Source organism: Mobula hypostoma, chromosome X1 (genome assembly GCF_963921235.1).
Source record: "Mobula hypostoma chromosome X1, sMobHyp1.1, whole genome shotgun sequence".
Classification (NCBI taxonomy): domain Eukaryota; kingdom Metazoa; phylum Chordata; class Chondrichthyes; order Myliobatiformes; family Myliobatidae; genus Mobula; species Mobula hypostoma.
The window spans coordinates 40,355,101-40,376,514 of NC_086128.1; the positions used below are offsets into that span (position 1 = coordinate 40,355,101).

General features: G+C 37.8%; 1 protein-coding gene across 1 annotated transcript; it reads left to right on the forward strand.

The window, feature by feature from the left end:
* Nucleotides 1-1,265: 1,265 nt before the first annotated feature.
* Nucleotides 1,266-21,008, forward strand: LOC134340428 (zinc finger protein 281-like). The gene is made up of 7 exons (XM_063037656.1): nucleotides 1,266-1,522; nucleotides 6,104-6,501; nucleotides 12,748-12,873; nucleotides 14,966-15,086; nucleotides 15,285-15,368; nucleotides 15,527-15,645; nucleotides 17,003-21,008. Exons 2-7 carry the CDS (start codon nucleotides 6,148-6,150, stop codon nucleotides 18,557-18,559), a joined length of 2,361 nt encoding a protein of 786 aa, XP_062893726.1. The 5' UTR covers nucleotides 1,266-1,522; nucleotides 6,104-6,147; the 3' UTR covers nucleotides 18,560-21,008.
* The last annotated feature ends 406 nt before the right edge of the window (nucleotides 21,009-21,414 follow it).

Genomic DNA, 21,414 nt, shown 5'->3' on the forward strand with positions numbered 1-21,414 from the left:
AATATGCATTAAACAAAATTCACTGATACAGTATGTGACTTTGTCTTTTTGTTCTAATTGTTTTTTATAAAAATTGTGTATAATTTATGTTTAATTTCTGTTTTCCTTGTGAATGTTATGTATATGATTCTATATGCCTGCAATGCTGCTGCAAGTAAGTTTTTCTTTGTACCGGTGCATATGTGTACTTGTGCATTTGACAACTTTGACATTAATATGGGAATTTTGGGAAGAAGAAATTCTAACATCATGTGACATCATCATCAAGAACCTTGACTTGAAATGTCAACTTTCTGCTTCCTACGTAGTCGCTACAGACTCATGAAGTTCCTCCAGCATCTTGTGTGCTAATCATTAGCACATTCAGCAGTACACTGAAGCAACTGACAATCTGCTAAAAGTACGCAGTGGGTTGAGCAGCATCTGATCATGTATCATATGATGTTGTGCTGAGCTAACTAAACTAGTAATTAAGAGCTTAACTAAGCTCATCCCTTCTGCCTTCACAGGTTCATATTCTTCCATTCTCTGCATATTCACGTGCCTTTCTAAGAACCTCTTAAACGTCTCCTGTTTGCCTCCTCTACCACCCCTGGCAGTGCATTCCAGACAGCCACCACTCTATGTGTAAAAATAAACTTGCCCTATAACTTGACTTTGCCCCTCTCATTTTAAATGTATTCCTTCCAGTATTAGAAATTTACTGGCCGTCTACTCTATCTATATCCCACATAAACTTTTATGAGGCATGCACCAAAACAGACGTCAAGTGCTGCTGTAAGGTCATCAACTGTGAAAGATGTCCTTTGGTCTGCGTGAAACTTGTTGATCTTGCCGCACAGCAAGATGTTTCTAAGGGAATAGTGCTGGAACTTAGTGATACATTGAAGCTGGGTGCAGTTTCTGCAAAGGCTCAGACGGGCCACAATCTTAAACTCCTTCTGCTATCGCACGGGGGGGGGGGGGCGCCGAGTCGGGTGGGGAAGCCCCTCAAATAATGAACGGGTGTATCACCCTGGGTGGCCACAAAAGTGGCAATGGTGCTATGATTTCAAAAAAATAAGCTAACACGACTGAATGCAATGAACGTAAAAGTTGTTCATTGTTTTTCTCGGATAGTTATAGTTTAGTTTTGAAATTTAACATAAATAAACTTCTATAAGGTCTCCCCTCCGCCTCTTTTATATCCTGTCCGATATAATAGGCATCAGACGCTGCTTGACCTGCTGAGGTCTTCCAGCAGATTATTAATTGCTCCAGATTCCAGATTCCGGCATCTACCGTCTCTGACGTCACCAATGGTACAGCGGATTGGGTTACAGAAAAACTCTGCGCATGCATAGTTTGGGGCGAGAGTTCGGCCGTGCTCGGTTCCGCTCGGCTCCTCTCGTGGTTGTCCTCATCCGAGCTCCCGTATTACCCGGCGTGCAGCTTGAGGCAAGATGGAGGAGCCGAGTGGCTGAGGGATGTTGACAAACTAGAGACTGAATCGGGCCTTAAATCCTGGGAGCGGCGATGCGAGGTAGGCACAAGAGCGGGATGGCAGTTGCCTTGGCTGGGCTGCTGGCGATCGGGGCGCTGGCCCCGTACTGTTGCGGAGCGCAGGCCGAGAGTCGACCGGCAGCGGACAAAGCGGCCTGGAGCTCGGTAGAGTCCCCGGTCTTCCCCGGGAGCCACGCCGGGTCCCGCGCCCACCAGCCCGGGAGGGAACTCGGTCCCTGGCCACCACTCTCCCTGACAAAGCTCGTTCTCCACAATCGGCTTAACTTAATCCGACTGACCCTGGAAATTAAAAAAAACACAGGCATGTGCCTCACTGAAAAAAGCATTTCCACTTTCAAGTGTTATTTTTTGAACAAACGTTTAAAGTAACAAGCTTAAACGTTAAAATGAAGTGCAATAAAATTGAAGTTTTGTCCTGATTGGAATTTTAATAGATAATTTTCCTTGTCAATCTGCTATAAGGTAAATTAGACCACACTATTTGCCATTCAAATCCTACACATCTGTAGGTAAGTTGGCTTAATTCAAGAAATATTTATTTAAAAAATAATACTCATATCAGGAATATTGCTGTTGGAATGTTGTGTCCTTTGGACAGTAACTATCACCGAGAATATTCTTCCTCTCTGTCTCTCTCTTTCTTTCTCTCCCCCCCCCCCCCCCCCGCAGCACCATAGAAAACAATGGGATTCAGATTAGTGAGTGCTGATCTTGGGATGTTCCAACAGCTCAAATTATTTGGTTCAATTATAGTTCAGTCACCTGTGGTCCGTGTAGTAGTTCAGAACCTGGGAATGCTTCTTGATTCTGTCAGTGAAATGACCTCTCAGGCTACTCTCAATGTCCTGCATTGGACACTCTCTGTTGCTGAGGAGAGCAATTTGATACATTCTCTTTGTTTGTAAAACTACAGCAACTTTCTCATTTTTCTTTAAATATGGTATCTTTATCGCATTCCAAAACATTTTTAGTCTTCCTCTGTTTGATAAATTCAGTTCTTGCCAATTTTAGTCTCAACCTCACTGCTTGAGGTCCAAAATGAATGCACGATTAATAACTGAAGTTCTTAATCAGAAGATCTAAAATTTAACTACCAAAAAGTGCAAAATTGTGCATTTCATTGTTGGGGCTTTCTGAAATTCATATTTCAGATTGTGCTGGTTGAGAAAAAATTGGTACATTGTATCAAAAGCTGGACATCAAACTTTTTAATGGTGTTGGGCTTCATAATTTTTTTAAACTTTATTTTAGCGATACAGCATGGAGTAGGCCCTTTGAGCCATGCTGCCCCAGCAACTGCAGAAGCCTAATTAACGCATACCTAATCACGGGACAATTTACAATGACCAATTAACCTGCCCGGTACGTCTTTAAATTGTGAGCGGAAACTGGAGCACCCAGGGGAAACCCACGCATTCCACGGGGAGAATGTACAGAGATTCCTTATAGAATGGCACTGGAATTGAGCTGCAAGTTCCAGAACACCCCAGGCGCACTAACCTAATCATGAATTATAATCAGTACAGCAAAAGACACTTTTAATGCTTAGTTTTGTTTGTTCCTTTATTTTAAATATAAAACTAAATCTAGGAACCCCACAATTCTAAAATATTGAGCTAGAGATTTGAAAACTCATGTTTCTGATTAGTAAATCAGTTTTGTGGTTTTTTTTTGTGCTGCTTCAACCTGGCTTTTGGGTCATTTTAGATTACACATTATTACTTAACATGAGACTCTTCTGGAGTATTTAGTGAAATTGATGTTTCTAGACAGCCTTGAAAAAGAGGAGAACCCATTCTATTTTCTTTTATGGGCAAAGTATTTTGGACTGAAAATGCTCTTTCATACCCATATACTTTTCTAGTTTAAGTATCTAATCACTCGTAAGGACAGTGAATGTAAAATGTGATTGGATACTTTCTGAACAGTATTTTGAAAGTATACAGAACTAGGGGCGGGGCGGGGGTGCGCTGCTTCTGTTCCAGCAGATGTGCCTTCTCTGTAGTTCTTTGAGTTCTTTTGGTGATCAATTTCAAAAAATTCTGTTTCTCAGGGTGAGCACAGTATAACTGAGGCCATAAGCTATATAATAACATGAAAGGCTAAAGACTGAACCTTATTGCCTTATTTAAAAAGTTTAGTTTGGAGAAGCAAAATGTAAATATGTATTAGAACTATCTAGCTGATGCATCTCTATATTGATCCCATGTAACATGCCAATGTGACTGTACAAGCACATTTACCCGTGTCAGTAGACAAGGTTTTGTATTCAGTGCACAAGTTATTCATTTCACATACATTTGTCCACGTACTATGGATGGTTTGCATTGGAGCAATACGGTGACTTAGAAATCCAAAACTCTACCGGATCTTCTGGTGATGTCCTGCACTGGAAATCTGGCACCTATACGCACAGGGTAAGCAACTGCTTATATCCTTAAGCAATTGGACTGAGGAATTTTATTGATGCAGTAAGTTGTAAATGGAAAATTTTACTTAATGACCAGAGAGCAAAATGTAGAAAGGGGTAAGAAAATTTCAAATATTTCTAAATCTTCAATGCTTAAAATTCGTAAGAATGAGGCTGCTAACTTGTTAAAGATTTCAGTACTGGAGTGGTTTTGCGGTGATTGCATGTGACCTATGTGTTTTGTTTGTTCTTGAGTGGAAAGGCCCTAACTATGTCCATAGTGTCATGGAAGTCAATAGCTAAAGTAGGCTGTACATCATGAGCTTGTGTATATTTGAGTGGCAAATTTCTTCATTTGTGTTAATATACCTGTGTGATTTGTTCTTTAACAATTCTGAGCAGTGGTTGTTTCTTTTTCCAGCAGAATTTGGGCATTTTATTTTACAAGCAAAAGTATATAGTTATAAAGGTGTTTATCCACTTAGTACTTCCATTCAGAATCCATGTTGCTTCGTAGCAATGTTTTTTTTGCAGATTCAACTTAATCTGCAAAAATGTTCAGTAACTAGTACTGGAGATTGTGGAGTAGATGAACTGCAGGACTTAAATAAGTTCCAGCAAGACTGTGACCAGACCTGGAATTTTTATTGTAAAATTTGATCAAATTCTCAACTTTAGTGCAAGTAGTCCAGTATGGAGTTAGTCTATCAGTCATCCACTTTCAGTAGATTGACCCAAGAACAATGTTCATGCTCGATGATCCAGGCTGACAATGGAAGCTGCTTGACTGAAGCAACTCAAATGATGCCATGACATAAAATTGAGCTGTATTAGAAAGTGATTAACTTAAGCTAAACACAGAGTTTAAAATATTATTATAAAATCTTAATTTATATTTTCATAATGGAAAAAAATCTACCTTTGGAATGTGTAAATTTAATGATATTTAAAATTTAGAAGTTTAAAGAATGACTGTTCATTTCGATGAATGCTCCCTTTATCATGTCCCAAAAAATATGCCTTAACTTCAACCCATTCTTCAGCAGAATAGCCCATTTTACACTTATAAAAAAACATTTTTGTTTCATTCCCCATCCTTTAATTTTGTGTAGAGTAAATAGGTAATTTGTATTAAATTAACAATATTTTTATTTTGTATGCTGAATACTAAATTGTGAATGTTCAAGAGTGGTTTATGGCAAATTCAATATAAATTCTACATTGTAGTGACGTACGTACATATATAAAATCAATTTTAGGGCTATAATCCATTAATGGCTTTGTCAGAAAGGTGTGGGGGTTATTGCAATGTTATGCTGAGATTAAATGCAGTGGGAACATTAAAAGAAAAAGTCATCAAGACTTCCATTATGTCACACTTCAAACTGACTTATTTCCTTGTTGAGTTAATCAAGTCCACAAAGATGTGCCTATCAGCAAAAGTTAGTTCAGTATATTGAGAGGAGTTTCTTGAGGTATAAGGAGCAACAAAAATAGAAATTAGACCTGTTTTGAGGAGATTCTCCATTACATAAATCTCTAAAGTTATTGTAATATTCAGTAAATGGTTTGTAGCTTCTACTAGTAATTTAATTTTGAAATTAATTTTCTGTTCATCATTTTTTTTCCCTGCTGTCTATATCTGTTGTTTCCTCTTTCAGGTGCCTTAACAAGACCAAACTCATCTTTTGAACGTACTTTTTTTTATTGTGGTAGAAAGCTACCATGAGAGATGCACTTTATCTGACAGACTGTTTTCTGCTGAAATGCTGCGTTTAATACTATTGGCAAATAATTTGACCCAAGTGAAAGATCACTTCCCAAAACTTGAGCCCTACCAACTTGCTTGTACTTCACTAAACAATGAAAACAAGTTTGTTGCTAGGTAATGGTTATGATGTCACCGACATCAAGAGCAATGTTTTGAGTAGTCCTACATCAGATGACTGGCATTGTGACTTAATTTTGTGGACATAAGGATCGCAGCTCCTGTTACTGTCCTCAATATTGATATCCTCTTGTACCATTGTATTAGGAAATCAGTCATTAGTGCAGTACGGTAAGAGTCATTCCTTTGGCTATCAGGTGCATTTAAAATTTGTTTGTAAACCCTTCAGTAGAAGCTTTTGTAACATTGTATATATTTTGCCTTTTCATATGTCTAATATTTTTGTCCTCTCATTACTTTAGGAGTGTGTTATCAATCTGGCTTTGAATAATTTTAGACCTACATCATGAGCATTGTTCACGACAAATTGGGTAACGAATTCCTCAGGAACGGTGGGATGGAACCAAATTTTTCTTCTGGCATGATCATGTTCAGTCACCTCCCACCAATCACAAATTTTTCCAGCCTCGCTGCTCATTCTGTCACACCAACTGTACCTCAGGATTTGATCCTCAAAAAAGATCCTGACGCTCCGGCAGAAAAATACCCATCAGAATACGTGCAACCCATCTCAGATGTGAAAGAGAAGAAGTTTTCTGCGCATGATGGATTTTTATTTTTTAAGAATAAGCTTCTCGAGGAAGAGGAGATGGGCAGGGGGCAGAGCATCTTGACCCACAACCTAAATCATACTGGTGTAGTAAGTATCATGTTTTCCAGTCAAAGGCTCACATTGCTTGTTAGTTGAATATTGTTATGAAGTTAAATCAGTTACTTTCCATTGTAGCAATAATGAAGATCTATCATTGGACTAGGCAGTCCAACTCAGTGGGCAGAAGGTGGAGGGAGGGGAAGTAACAGCTGGAAGATGATAGCTGAAGCCAGCTGAGGGATAAGGTGGGTTGGGGGGGGGAGGGTGAACTTGGAAGCTGGGAAGTGATATTTGGACAGGGTAAAGGGCTGAAGAAGAAGGAATCTGTGAGGAGAGGATAGTGGACCATGGAAGAAAGGGAAGGAGGAGGGGCACAAGAGCAAGTGAGGAGAAGAGAATGGGTGGCAGAGTAACCAGAATGGTGAATGGAAGGGTCGGGGGGAGGTGCAGAAATCACTGGAAGTTAGAGAAATCGGTGCTCATGGCATCTGGTTGGAGGCTACCCAGACGGAGTATGAGGTGTTGCTCCTCCAACCTGAGTGAGGCCATGAAACAACATATGGGAGTGGGAAGTTGAATTGAAATGGGTGTCCACCTGGAAATCTGCCTTTTGTGGCGTTCAGAGTGAAGCCGCTTGGCAAAGCAGTCTACCAATCTACATCGGGTCTGACCAATGTAGAGGAGGCCGCAATGGGAGCACCAGGTACGGTAGATGACCCCAACAGATTCGCAGGTGAAATATCACCTCACCTGAAAGAATTGTTTGGGGTCCTGAATGATCATGAGGGTGGAGGTATAGGGACTTGTAACACTTGCAGGGGTAAGTGCCAGGAGGGAGATCACTGGGGAGAGACAGCAGGACAAGGCATGACATGGAGAACATTCCCTATGGAAAGCAGAGAGTTGGGGTGGTGAAGATGTGCTCAGTGATAGGATCCCATTATAGATGGCAGAAGTTATAGAAATGATGTGCTGAATATGGAGGCTCATACGGACAAGGGAAGCCCTATTCCTGTTATGATGGCGGGAGGATGGGGTGAGGGTAGATGTGCGGGAAATGGAGGAGATGCAGATGAGAGAAACATTGATGGTGGTGGAAGGGAAACGCCATTCTTTGACAAATGATGACATCTCAGATATTCTAGAATAGAAAGCCTCATCCTAATATTAGATGCAGTAGAGACAGGAACTGAGAACAGAATAGCATTTTCACAAGTGGTGGGGTGGGGAGGGGTATAGTTGAGATAACTGTGAGCCACAAGGTTTGCCAGAGATAACACTAGATAGTCTGTCTCCAGTGATGGAGAGAGAGAGATTGAGAAAAGGAAGAGATGTCAGAGATGGGCCAAGTAAATTTGAGGGCGGGGTGGAAGTTGGAGGCAAAGTTGATGAAATTGACAAGCTCAGCATGGGTGCAGGAAGCAGCACCAATTCAGTCATCAATGTAGTATAGAAAGAATTGGGGAGCAATACCCATGAAGGCATGGAACATGGATCATCTCAGGTAGCCGATGAAAAGCCAGGCCTAGTTGGGGTCCATGCGGATGCCCTTGGGTTTGTAAAAAGTGAGAAGAGCTGAAAAAGAAATTGTTGAGGGTGGGAATCAGTTCCGCTGCACAGAGGAGGGTAATGGAGGAGAACTGGTTAGGTTTGTTGTCTAGAAAAAAGTGGAAAGCTTTAAGGCCTTCCTGATTGGGGATAGAAGGGTATAGGGACTGGACATCTGCAATGGAAAATTAGGTGATTAGGACCAGGGATTGCAATGTTCGAGAGTGTGTGAAATGTCACAGATGTAGGTAGGAACTGAACCAGCAGGAACAAAATGGAGTCAAGGTATGCAGACACAACCTCAGTGGGACAGGAGCATGCAAAAATAATGGGCCTACCAATTATTAACATTATGGGCTGAAGGACCTGTTTCTGTACTGTTCCGTGTTCTACTGGGGCAGTCAGGTTTGTGGTTCTTGAGTAAGAGGTAGAAGCAAGCAAAGCGGGATACGTGATCCTTGAGGTTGGTGGCAATGCATGGGAGATCTGTTTTCATTGTTGACATTTCGGTTTGCTGTCAAACATACACAGGTAAAATAGTTACCAATAATTTGTCTCAGTAATATACTATAACTTCAATCTTTGAAGGGCAGTCCTATCAACTGTGTCAACATTGGCATTTTGTACAAGATGTCCCTGAAGAGGAGATGAACTGTGTCATGGCTCCTCATATCAGTAAAGAAACGGACGCCGCTACCATTCCAATGCGTAATTGAGTCTTAATCTACTGTACATCTCTCCAGTTTAATTTACTTGTTCTGGCATGAAGAAAATGTGAGGACTGTACTGGTTATTTTTTACTACTGGTATCCCTGAAGGCAATCTAATGTGAGATTGCATTCCTTTGTTTGTTCAGTTAGTATTTGACTAGTGCACTAAACAATTAGGAATGGCTGATATATGCTGATGTTAGGCATCTGCATCTCAGGGACAAACACTGTTGAAATAAGCATTTTCTAGGGTTGGAGCATAAGCTTAATAAGTTTGAGGCAAAATCATATGGTGTGAACACAGCATAACATGAGACATGTGATTTCCTGCTCTCATATTATCAAAATCATATCTAAATTTCTTTGTTGTTTGCAATTTGGAACAGCTTGACCAATTGCCCAACTGGACTGACCACATCAAGTATTCAGTAAGATTTCCAATTTGACAGTTTTTTGGAATTATACAACATGATAGAGAAATATGTAGATGGGCCTTTTTGCCCACCAAGTAGATTCTGACATTCAACCACCCATTTATGCTCATGCTACATTAATTTTCCCCACATTCCCATCAACTTGCTCCTACACACAATTGGGCAATTTGCACTGGCCAGTTAATTTATCACCCATGTAACTTTGACATAAGAGAGGAAATCTCTGGGATGGCAGTGAGAATGTACAAACTCTATAGAGACGGCACTTTGGGTCAGGCAGCAGTTCTATCAGCTGCACACTGTGCTGCCTGGAAGAAAGAGGTTGGTTGTGCCTATCCTTTAAAATATCTGTTTAGCTTGCCATGCTTGAAATATGAAGGTATGCTAACCAGTAATATCAAGGAGGTACTGAAAGTCTTTTTCATGTATATAAAGAGTAAAAGGGAGACGAGAGTGGATATTGGACAGGTGGAAAATGACGCTAGCAAGATAGTAATGGGGGACAGAGAAATGGTGGGCACACTTGATAAATATTTTGCATCAGTCTTCACTGTGGAAGACTCTAGCAGTATGCCTGAAATGCGAATGTCAGCAGGTAGAAGTGAGTGTAGTTGTTATTACTAAGAAGATGATGCTTGGGAAGCTGAAAGTAGATAAGTCACCTGGACCAAATGGACTACACCCCAGGGTTCTGAAAGAGGTAGCTGAAGATATTGTGGATGCATTCGTACTGATCTTTGAAGGATCACTAGAATCTGGAATAGTTCTGGAGGACTGAAAAATTGCAAATGTCTCTCCCTTCTTAAAGAAAAGGAAACGATAGGCCAGTTAGCCTGACTTTAGTGGTTGGGAAGATGTTAGTCTATTGAGGATAAGGTTTTAAGATACTTGAAGGCACATGATAAAATAGGTCAAAGTCGGTATGATTTCCTTAAGGGGGAAATGCTGCCTGACAAGTCTGTTGGAATTATTTGAGGAAATAAAAGGCAGGATAGACAAGAGAGTCAGAAGATGTTGTTTACTTGAATTTTCAGAAGGCTTTTGACAAGGTGTTGCACATGAGCCTTCTTAACAAGATGAGAGCCCATGGTTTTACAGGAAAGATACGAGCATAGATATAGGATTAACTCACTGGCTGGAGGCAAAGAATAGGAATAAAGGGAGCCTTTTCTGGTTGGCTACAGTGACAAATGGTGTTCCACTTCTTTTTGCATTGCATGTGAACGATTTGGATGATGGAATTGAAGGCTTTGTGGCCAGGTTTGCAGACGATACAAAGTTAGGTGGAGGGGCAGGTAGTGTTGAAGCAGAGAGTCTGCCAGAAAAACTTGGACGGAGTGGTAGAATGGTCAAAGAAATGGCAAATGGAATATAGTGTAGGATAGAAAGTGTATGATCATTCACTTTAGTAGAAGGAATAAAAGCATGAACTATTTTCTAAATGGTGAGAAAATTGAAAAATCAGATATGCACAGGAGTCCTTGTGCAGGGTTCCCTAAAGATAACTTGCAGGTTGATTCAGTGGGAAGGAAGGTAAATGCAATGTTGGCATTCATTTGTTGAGGGAATAAAAGAATTCATTGACTCAAAAAGGGAAGATGTGACTATTGCACCATTATCTCAGGGTAGAGTCATTTTTCACAATTGGCTGATGAGCTACTTTATCCAAACTCAGAGTCAATTTAATTGGTGGCCTGATATTTGAATGATGTCATTATTTGAATTGTTTTTCCATGAGTACATTCAAAACAGAAATGTTCTTGTGAGTACTTCAGGCATGGGGAATGATATTCCCATATAAGCGTGTAATTTCAAGATGTCCCGTTTTATAATGGTGTATTTCTCGTATGGAATAAAAAATAATTTTCATTTATAAAACACATGTCACAGTCCTTGGTGTAAAGTGTTTTAACTTGGAGCATTGCCATAGCTTGTTTGTTCATCTCAAGGTTTCTGTGTGGTGTTTATTTGTATGATCAGATAATGTTTGCTTGGCATTGGATTCATTTGGTTTACTTTGTTCATGGTGCTGTTTCAGTCTTGAACTGTCCCACCTGAACTAGAAACATTTTCCCTTTTTTGAGTCAATGAATTCTTTTATTCTCTCCACAAATATAGTCTGACCTGCTGAGAACTTTCAGAATTCTGTTTTTTTTTATATTTAATTTACTGCTGTTTTCCCTTGTTCCTCTTCTTTCCCTGCTCTCAAGGCTCTGGTCCATGCTGAATTACAATTACATTGCATCAGGCATCTCTTCAATACCTGCAAGTCAAAGCCATGTATGAAAGCATCACTGCCAGGCTGTTGTGTCACTACACCAATCCCTGTATTAGGTTATCCAGCAGTGGTGACTGATAACATCAGGACTTGGAGCCCAGAAAGTTAGAATTTACCAGTAGAAAATGGAAAAAATTATTTTAGTTTATGCCACTCTCCAGATCTTATTCCAAATGAATAGTTGACCTCTGACTTGTATACGACAATTATTACTCGAGCCATTGTCAAGACTGAGATTCTAAATCTCCTACCCTAGGCCTGCAGTTACCAACCATGCTATTTGAAAGTTATTTGATAAATATCCAGTCAAAATTTTCAATAGTTGTGCTATTTCTGAATTGGCAATTTAGTGCATTTTGGCATCAGAGGTCATAATACAAAAGCGTACTTCAACCCACTAAAAGACTTGCTAAGTATGTTCATTCTTTGCTGCCTTTCAGTATATTTCAGGATGAGAATGACCTGATCTGTGCTATCAGTAAGTTACCATCCTAAAGTGCATTGTGTTTTTATTTAAATTGGAATTTCTGTTCATTTATATTTTAAGTGAATTGTTATTCAGGTGTAAGTTGGTGACAGTATTAGTGACATTATTTTATATTCTAATTAAATATGTTTTGGCAAAATTGTGTTTAAAATGACCAAGTTAACAATATATGTTCCAACTATTTGAAAGCCAAATAACTTCAATATATCATTGTGATGCAATAATTCCAAATTCATATCCTCAGAATCACTTGCAATAAATTCCCAGTTTGATTCTGGCTCCTTCAAGAAATCATTCACAGAATGCTAACTACATTTTGCTAATAAGATAAATAAGGCCAATGCTTCCTCATTACTTGCATTCCTTGCATTGTTGGGGGGGGGGTGGGAGGTTGCATTCTGAGAAACATGATTTTCCATAATACAAAAATGTATCATCTGCATGTGCACTAAAGAATGCAAGAGTTGAAAAATAAATTATTTTTTTCACTCACTTTAGATGAAAGAAGATTTGATATTTCAGATTTTTGGGTAGTGCTTTGTGAATTAGGTAAAAGCAAATTTCCGTAACCCAAATAGATGTAACATGGAGGTTGCCTCTACTTGTGCTTCCTTTTCTTGGAGGCATGTCAGAGGAAGAGAGAAAATAGATGCCTGTATTTGGAAAATGACTAAAGAAACTTTACAGCTGTCGTTTCTCAGTGTAGGAATAAATTGGTAATGATATGGATGTTGAATTGTTCTGAATTTTCAATATTTTCTTTGAAAGTTTGTACTGTAGGGCTTGGCCTGGAGACCAGAAATTAACAATTACTAATTTTATTTTAAATTCTTCCAGTCACAGGTCAGATATGAAAAAGATTACCTCTCTGTTCCAAAACAAGGATCTGTTAAGAGGGCAAAAAAACAAAATTCCCAATCTCAGGATACAAAACCCAAGCGGAAGCGAAGTGAAACCTCCAAGGTAGGGTTAGTCAGTGCATGGATTATCCAAAAGTGGCTCAGAAATTATATTCTTAAAACTATTCAGAATGACGTTGTTATCCCTTTTCAATTATGAGTTAACTACTTACTGATTTCAGCAGATTTTATTAACGATTTTAGAATTTAACTGGGTTGCTATTAAATTTAAGTTAATCTAAGTTCCTATGTACAAAATTTCTGTAAGCTTGCAATTAAAAAGGTAATAACAACAGTTCAGATTACAATTTCAAAGCATTTTTAGCTTTTTGTTTCATTGATTGCTGGCAAAATAAAATCAGTCTGAGTTGAGTAAGCTTATTAACGCATGCCTATCTGTTGATGTTGTTTTGTTAGCAACTCCTGAAGTGTAAAAGTAGTGAAAGTTGTGGCAAAACAAAATGCTCAAAATCTTGAAATGATTCCAAATGTACAGAATTTAAATAGTGATTTGTTTTGTAATGGTGGCAATTCTATGCTCGGGTTTATGTAGAGTAACAGCAGCACCTCTAATTGCACGCCAGTCTCAACCCAGAAATATTTTGTGTTTTCTTTATTAAAACGCCACTATGAGAGTGCTGTGGTTCTCAAAGCCAAGGTGTTGCTGCCTCCTCAGCAGCAAGTAGCGTGGAGCAAATGCATCGACATGATGTATTAAAAGATCAATTAATGGGTTTAAGTCAGCAACAATCTGGATTCGCACCACTGCCACAGTTCAGTTTTTAATCTCTGAAATATTTGAATTACACTGAACATCAGAGTGGAACATAAGTATTTCTGTAACTCATTTGTGATCTATCATACCTATATGTTATAAAAATAACACTTTTTTTTTAAGATTATACCATTTCTCAAATTATTCACAGCACTTGTCACTGTAGCTGTCACAATCCAATTTATCAAGAAACTAATTTTGTACCACTACAAAGCATTTTCTAAATATTCTTAATGTTTTCTCTTATTTGTCCTGACAGATTCTATATCTTTGCAGTTCATTTTTTATTGATTATTTATTATTTTAGATGACGTGTGATACAACATCAGTATATAAAATAGAGCGTGTAAACACTCTATCACACAAAATGGATTGTGAGCAACCTGTTAAAAAATGAAAATTTCTTTTATATTAAGCATTGCAGACATATAATTTGGAAGTATTTATTTCCATGACTAAATTGAACCAAGCAACATTATTTGACAGATATTTTAAATCTGCAAACAAACAAAATGCTCCTGAGCAATCTCCAGTTGAATTAATATTGTTGGTGCTTACATAATCCTTGTATTTTCTCTACTAAAATTTTGACGATTAAAGCCATCAAATGTTTATTGCACAAAAAATTAATGGAAATCAGATTGGGAAATGAATCACAGTGGAGATTGATAACTTTTAGGGGAATTATTCCTTGTTTTCAATGTACTATGTTTTAGAGATTTATTTGCATCACATTTGAAATCAGCATTGGGTGATAATCTTTGTGTTCATTGACCATGCACTTGTGTGTGTATGTATGTATATCAGTATACATAGATGCATTCTGCATTTCCCATTATAAATAATTTATTCATCCCATTGATGGCTATAATTACAAGACAAATTTAGGTGGTCAGAGTTCATTCTAGAGATACAGACTTAAGAATTTTAAATGAAAGAATGTGCACAATGTATGATTTCACAATCTCAAATTATATCTACCTTTTGATCCAATTATTCATATTATCGAAAGATAGAGCTTCATTTAAGCTTACTACATTGCAACTTTTTCTGCATTTCAAAAGTTCTACATTGGATATAAAATCCAATTGAGATGCTCTGAAATTATGAAGACTCACTTGCAGATCTTGTGTCTTTCTTGTGTGCAATGGCTTAGCAAATTGACCAGTTATCTACCTTCTCCTGTTGGAGAAAGACTAGTGTTTTAAAATTACTGAAAATAAAATTGGCATTGTCACATGATGTTAGATAATTTATTAGAATTTACTAAATTGCCACCAGTGCATCTGAACAGATTTCTAACCTTGCTGTGATATTCATCTTTTTTGTGACTTAATCAAATTACTCTTTGCCTTTAAAATGGAATTCTTTTCTCTCATAGCCTTCAGCAGTTGGAGATGGTACCAATCTTTTACATGGTCCGAAGGTTCACATATGTGAGCATTGCTGTGCCTCCTTTCGTAGTTCTTACCACCTTCGTCGCCATGTCCTTATTCATACTGGTAAGGAGTTAAAAAACATAGTACTGAAAATAAGCTTTAAGTTTTCCAGTTTTGTTCAGTGTTCCTTGTGCTATTCGGGGTTAAGGATTTGACCCTATGCATGGTATTGTTTATTGTTTCTATGTATTTGAGCTTAATAATTTCAAGCGGCTTGCTCTCTTAGTGCTTGAGGAATAATTTTATATTTATCCTTTATAGGTGAACGGCCTTTTCAATGTAGCCAGTGCAATATGTGTTTCATTCAGAAGTATCTCCTTCAGAGGCATGAGAAGATCCACAGTGGTATGTACACAGATTACATTGACATCTGTCTTGACCAATTGCATTGCTTTTTTATTTTTCTTGTTATATGTTTGGGAAAAAAAACTTACAGTCCTAATGTAAATGCAATATGTTAATTATCTTCTTTGAAGTAAGGCTAACATGTATGTTACTTGAAGGAGAGAAGCCGTTCTGTTGTGATCAGTGTAATATGAGATTCATCCAGAAATATCACATGGAAAGACATAAACGGACGCACAGTGGAGAAAAGCCTTATCAGTGCCTCACTTGCCAACAGGTATAGAAAACATTTCTTGTGTATGAGAAAGATATAGAATGTAAATGTTAAATTACGCATGTCAGATTAAATTAAAAACCTGGTTCGGATGGTCTGGTAATGAGTATGGAATTGTATATTGACTGATCCAGCATCATAGTAAGAAGCAAATGCAGTATGTCAGCAGGTTATTAATTTTAAGAAGAATGATTGTTGAAGGTCACAAAACCTGCTTTTGGTATTTGACTTATTAGTAAATTTGTTCTCTTTTCTCAGATCAAACTTGTACATGGATTTTGACCTATATAGAAAAAAATAGAGCAAATTATGAGGACTTTTAAACCCTGAACACAGCCTAAAGTTGCTTATTTTTTCATATCCAATTTTACCAGCCATTATTGTAAGTGCATTGTCAAACATAAAGGGCTGGATGCACTGATGATGAGAGCAACCCTTCACCCTGGGAGAAGTTACTTCGAATCGACTGCACATCGGCAGAGTGCTTGGCACTAAACCTGAGAGAATTTCTTATATCTATTTTAGTCAACTCCTGTTGCGTTCAAGCTGAGTAGAGTTGCTCTAAACTGTGCTCTACATAAAAATTTTCTAGCAAAAATGGAGTACTGGGTGATCATACGCTTGAGAAAATAAAATTTGAATTAGTATTAGCATAATGACAAAATGATCTGTTCCTGTAGTATTGTGGGATATTTATTGGGGATTTTTTTCTCATGAAAGAATCTTGGAGTTATTTTATATCCAGTTAAAAGGGAAACAGGACCCTGTTTATTGTCTTATCATCAGCAAAAGTGTAGCATGCTTCCAGTGCTGCATTAAAATATCAGCTTAATTCTGTAGAACAAAGTTTGAACCCACAACCTGTTGACAATGAAACCACAAGACCACATTTTGTAAAATAAACTAACATTCAGGTTTTTTTCTACACAGTAAGTTGTCTCTTTTTCCCTTAGTTTTCCATTCCACTTCCTTCCACGCGTGCTTTACATTTTGTAGGACTAAGTTTCTCTTTCTCCGAGCAAATTAATAATTAACCCTTTCTTTGTTCGTGTTCCATCTTTGTGTGTAGTTTCTCATTGCTCCCATTGAATTTCTTTGTATCTACCATGAAAGCCCACAAGAAAATTAATCTCCGGAAAATTAATTATAAAATTAATTTTATATGGTGACATACAAGTACAGTACTAATAAATTTACTTGAACATCACAAATTAACGGTCCAGTGTTAAAGTTCAATTGTATACTTGAGAGAACAGGTGATTATGTGAACAGAAACTCTTGTTTTTGTTCAATTCATCATTCATATTGATGATTGTCTATGTATGTGCACATAAGATATAATTGTGTTTTTTTTCTTCAGTATTTTTCCAGAACAGATAGGTTATTAAAGCACAGGCGTACATGTGGTGAAATCCTTGGAAAAAGTGAAAATGGAATGGAACCTGGACCATCCGGTCAAATTGGAAATGGATGTTTCACTTCAACTCAGGGAACGACAGGAGCACGCAAAAAAGCAAAATCTAAAGCTACATCTCAGGAGACCAAGGACAAGGCAGTCCGTAAAAAGAATAAATCTAACATGTCTGAACTGCAAAGTAGCTTAACCAGCTGCAAAGATAAATTGTCAGTGTATAACATGCATGAATATGCTGTTGAATTGCCAATGGGGTCCTCCAGTATAAAGTTGGGAAATGCAAATGAAGAGGATTTACAAACAAGAGCACCTAAGTTGGTAATTAAAAAAGTAAATCGGAAGAGCCCTCAAAGGACAGGTATGAACAATGCAGCACATCTTGTTATACCTACCACGGAGCTGATGAGACAAAAGTTAATGACTAATAAACAAGGACCTGTAGAATTGAACAGCAGCACCAGCATAGATAATATTGTCTTGTTGCAGAATGCAGGCAATAAAACAGAACAGGCTAATAACTGCAACTATGACGATGCTATGCAGTTTTTTAAGAAAAAAAGATACTTGCAAGCTGCCTCCAATAACAATGACTATGCAGTGAGTATAGGACAAATGGCATCTCAGCAGTCTGTAATCCAGGCAGCAGTTGCCAGTGTGATGGATAATGAAAACTCGCTTACTTTGCTGGATTCTTCAATGAATGTGGATGTGAAAGTCTGTCAAGAGAAGTCTGGAATTCCAGATGAAGTCCTTCAGAGCCTTTTAGACCAATATTCTCACAAACATGAGGGCCAGCATGATGTTCCTTTTGATATTGCTGACCAACATATACCAATCCATTCTTCGGGCGAAAATCCAGAGATGCATGAGGAGGCTGTTTGCCCAGAGTCACATCCATCACGTAGTGACAAAACAGGAATGCTCCAAGAATATTCTAAGTACCTCCAGCAAGCTTTAGAAAGAACAAGTCAAGGCGATGGGTTTTCACTAACCCCAGGAATGCAGTTTTGTTCTACTAGTCTTCCATCAAGTCTACCCAGCCATAATTTATTCCCTGATAAACAAGCTTACACCACCCCTGCACTTGAGTGTGGTTTCAGTCCATCTATTACCTCAGTGTTGCCAACCACGTCACCAAAACCACATTTTGGTTTGTTGGTCGGAAGTTCCCAACCTGGTATTCACTTTCCCAGTACAGAAACTGCTCATCAAAGGCTGACACCATCTCAAGAGTTGGTTGGGCAGTTGGAACAACAAAAGAACTTGGAAGGTAGTCTGAATCATCAGGTCTATCAGATTGAGAATTTTGCCCAGGCATTTGGTTCTCAGTTCAAGTCGGGCGGTAGAGTGCCAATGACCTTCAGCAGTGGCACCAGTGAAGAAGCAGGCCATCGAATAAGGACTACAGTTTCTGAATTCTCAGGGTACACTAATTTGTTGTCTGATGCTAATGAGCCAATTAGTACGGGAGCCAAGACTCCAACCAGCCAAAGTTACCGGTAAGGTCAAAAGAATGACCAGGCTGGAGGGCCTTGAGTGCTTGATACCATGTTTTTAATCATGTGTAAGCACATTGTCAGTCCAAATGTTTATATATCAGGTTCTGAGAAAGAAAATGTAAAATTAAAGAAGCCCTTCCAATGCAACATTTTACCATTTTGTTTGGTGCATTCAGTCTGTAATGTTAGAACAGTTTGTATTAGGAACAAATTTTAAACAGTGGATAGACAGAAATTTAACTAAGTCTCAATTCTTTTTTTCTCAGTGGATTGAAAAATAGCAAAATAGCATGACTGGGATGGGGTTAAATGTTTTTGTGGGATTTGTTTTTTTAATTCAGCTGTACCATTAATGGAAGAAGTGTAGCTGTTAAAACATCAGGGAAATATTCAACATACAATATTGAAAAATAGAGACATCATTTCTATTGAGCTGTGGCTCTTGTTTATAGTGCAACTCAGGAAACATGATGCAGTAAGGGGAGATTTCTATTGAATCAAATTCCACAAGCACTAATTTGAAAGGGGCGCAGAACTTTGTTAGAAAAATTGCAATGTTCATCAGTGCATTCAAGCATTTGGTCCCTGACAACAGCTTTGAAGCCACAAGGCATCAGCCTCATTGACCCAAAAGGAACTAATATTTGACCAATTTCATTTCAGTATAGTAATTTTTAAAAAGTGAAAAAAAAATTTAAAAATTAGGTAGAGCAACACTTTGTTTACCTCATTCTACATTTTAAAAGCCGTGAATAGGCAGGTACCAATGCAAGTATCAGTAGTAAAAGTAGCATGAATCAGCGTTGCGTAAATATAATAATTCCTGTTGGATGCTATTGTTAAGGTTAGCGATGTTTACAGGGAAAAAGATAACTTTTGTTGTTTTAGAAAATTGTAAAGTACAGGGTGAAAGGATGAACCACAGTTCTGTACAGTGAAATCTGCAAAGTATATTGAGAAGTTCGGTATGCTAGATCATAATGTCCTTTATACATTTCATAGTGTTGCAAAAGCATAGTGTTATAATTCAGATTTGCCCATCAGTTTGATAGGTAACCTGTTAATATAATAGCCATTAAAAGTGTGTGGTAATTTGCTGCTTTGTTTTGTGTTATAAGACCTTGGAAAAACAAAAAAAGGTCACAACTTTCAAATCTAGTTAAGCCGACAAATGCCTGTTGGCCCAGTTGTACATATTCAGAGTAATTTTACTTTGATCTTGTATTCCATCCTAAATTCCTGAGGCCATAGATGATTACAGTACATAAGCTTCATTATTTATAATTCATAAATAGTTCGTGTAGTTTCAGGAAGTCATCTTGTAAAGTTGCTAACAATTATACTGTATGTTTGGAGAATTTTTTTAAACTCTGTTTCAAGGGTCAATTAGGAAATCTCCCATATCCAGGAAGAATATATGAAATCCTTGGTAAACTCTGGTTGTGGTTTGTCTGTCAAGAACATTTCCTCAGGATTTTCAACATAGAAGAGATCAGATGATGCATTGATCAGAAATTACCTCTCTCAACATGATGAAGATTACTCTTGGTCTTTCACCACAATCTGCTCACTGAGCCTAATTCCATGACATTTCACCATTAAGCAAGTTTTAATTTTTTTTTAAACAAATGTAGACTGAACAAGTTATATAGGTTACCACCATTTATAATTAAGTCAACACCCCACCTACTGTAAGTTTTGCTGACGAATTGGCCTAACGTTATTTGAGATGGTCTTTTAAAGAACACATGAAGGAAGAGTTTTGTCATGTACCCAGTGTGATGAAATGAGATTTTTAAACTGTTAAAATTAGAGCATTGTCGGACTTCAAATTTGCACACACATTAGGTTTATATGAAGGAAGCCCACTTAGATGAAACCTACCATTTTTACAGTGATTTTATCTTGAACACTCTTATTGGTAGCCCATTGCATTTATCTAAAATTGCTTTCTATTTCTATTTTTTGATTTCTGATATGTTATTTAAGTGATCTCACAAGGCTTAAGACCTCTATATGATCACCTTATCCTAAAAACATCTTATGGCACTGTTTAATGACAACTGATAATGGTTCTCCACTTTAAAGCATTAATTTTTAATGTTCGTTCTGGGATGGTGACTAGATCCAATTTTTATCTTTAAAATATAGCATATTCATTCTTTACAGAATTCTCTGATTTGTAACCTTCAGTAGTTGCTGCTGTCAGAATTTGACGGTGCATCTGCTGAAGGTGGGAGGCAACATAAGAAAAAAAACTACGCAAGTCCCTCTGTTTAACTGAGCATCGGTCTGGGCAAAGATTGCATACACTTTAAAGTTTTCTTTATCTTCCATGATGCTTCAATCAGAAAATCTTTCTGAGCAGGATGCTGAACCTATTTTACTGTTGTTGTCCATGGTCTTCATTTGAAAACCCCAGCTAAATTCTGAGTAAGTGAAGTAAAGAAGGTGTGGGGAGGAGGGGGGTTGAGTGCCAGTGGGGTGGGCGGGGGCTGTGGTTTATTTCACAGTTTTTATGCATTTTTAAACTGGAAAATTTGCATTTTGAATAATTTTGTTTTATTGACCATAAGAATAAGGAGCTAAGGTATAAAACTAAATCATCCTAAAAGAGATTTGGCTATTTATTGGAAGAGTAGTCGATTTTGAAGGTGTTTAGAGTACATTTTGAATATACCTGTAACTAAATCTATAGTATTCCAACAGTGTTGAATGTTTTAAAATAGATTGAAATGTTATTTTACTTCCTTGCTGTATGTCATGTTTGACCAAAGGTCAAACTTGCATTATGTAGAAATTGTGACTTGCAGTAAAACATACTATTAAAAAGTTCCATAAGTTGTTTTGGATGCTTCC

Excerpts from the sequence above, each read along its gene's own strand:
- LOC134340428 (XM_063037656.1), top strand. The coding sequence starts at position 6,148 with ATGAGCATTGTTCACGACAAATTGGGTAACGAATTCCTCAGGAACGGT. Across the intron at positions 15,369-15,526 it reads GCATGAGAAGATCCACAGTG|GAGAGAAGCCGTTCTGTTGT; the intron begins GTATGTACACAG and ends TGTTACTTGAAG. Across the intron at positions 15,646-17,002 it reads AGTGCCTCACTTGCCAACAG|TATTTTTCCAGAACAGATAG; the intron begins GTATAGAAAACA and ends TTTTTTCTTCAG.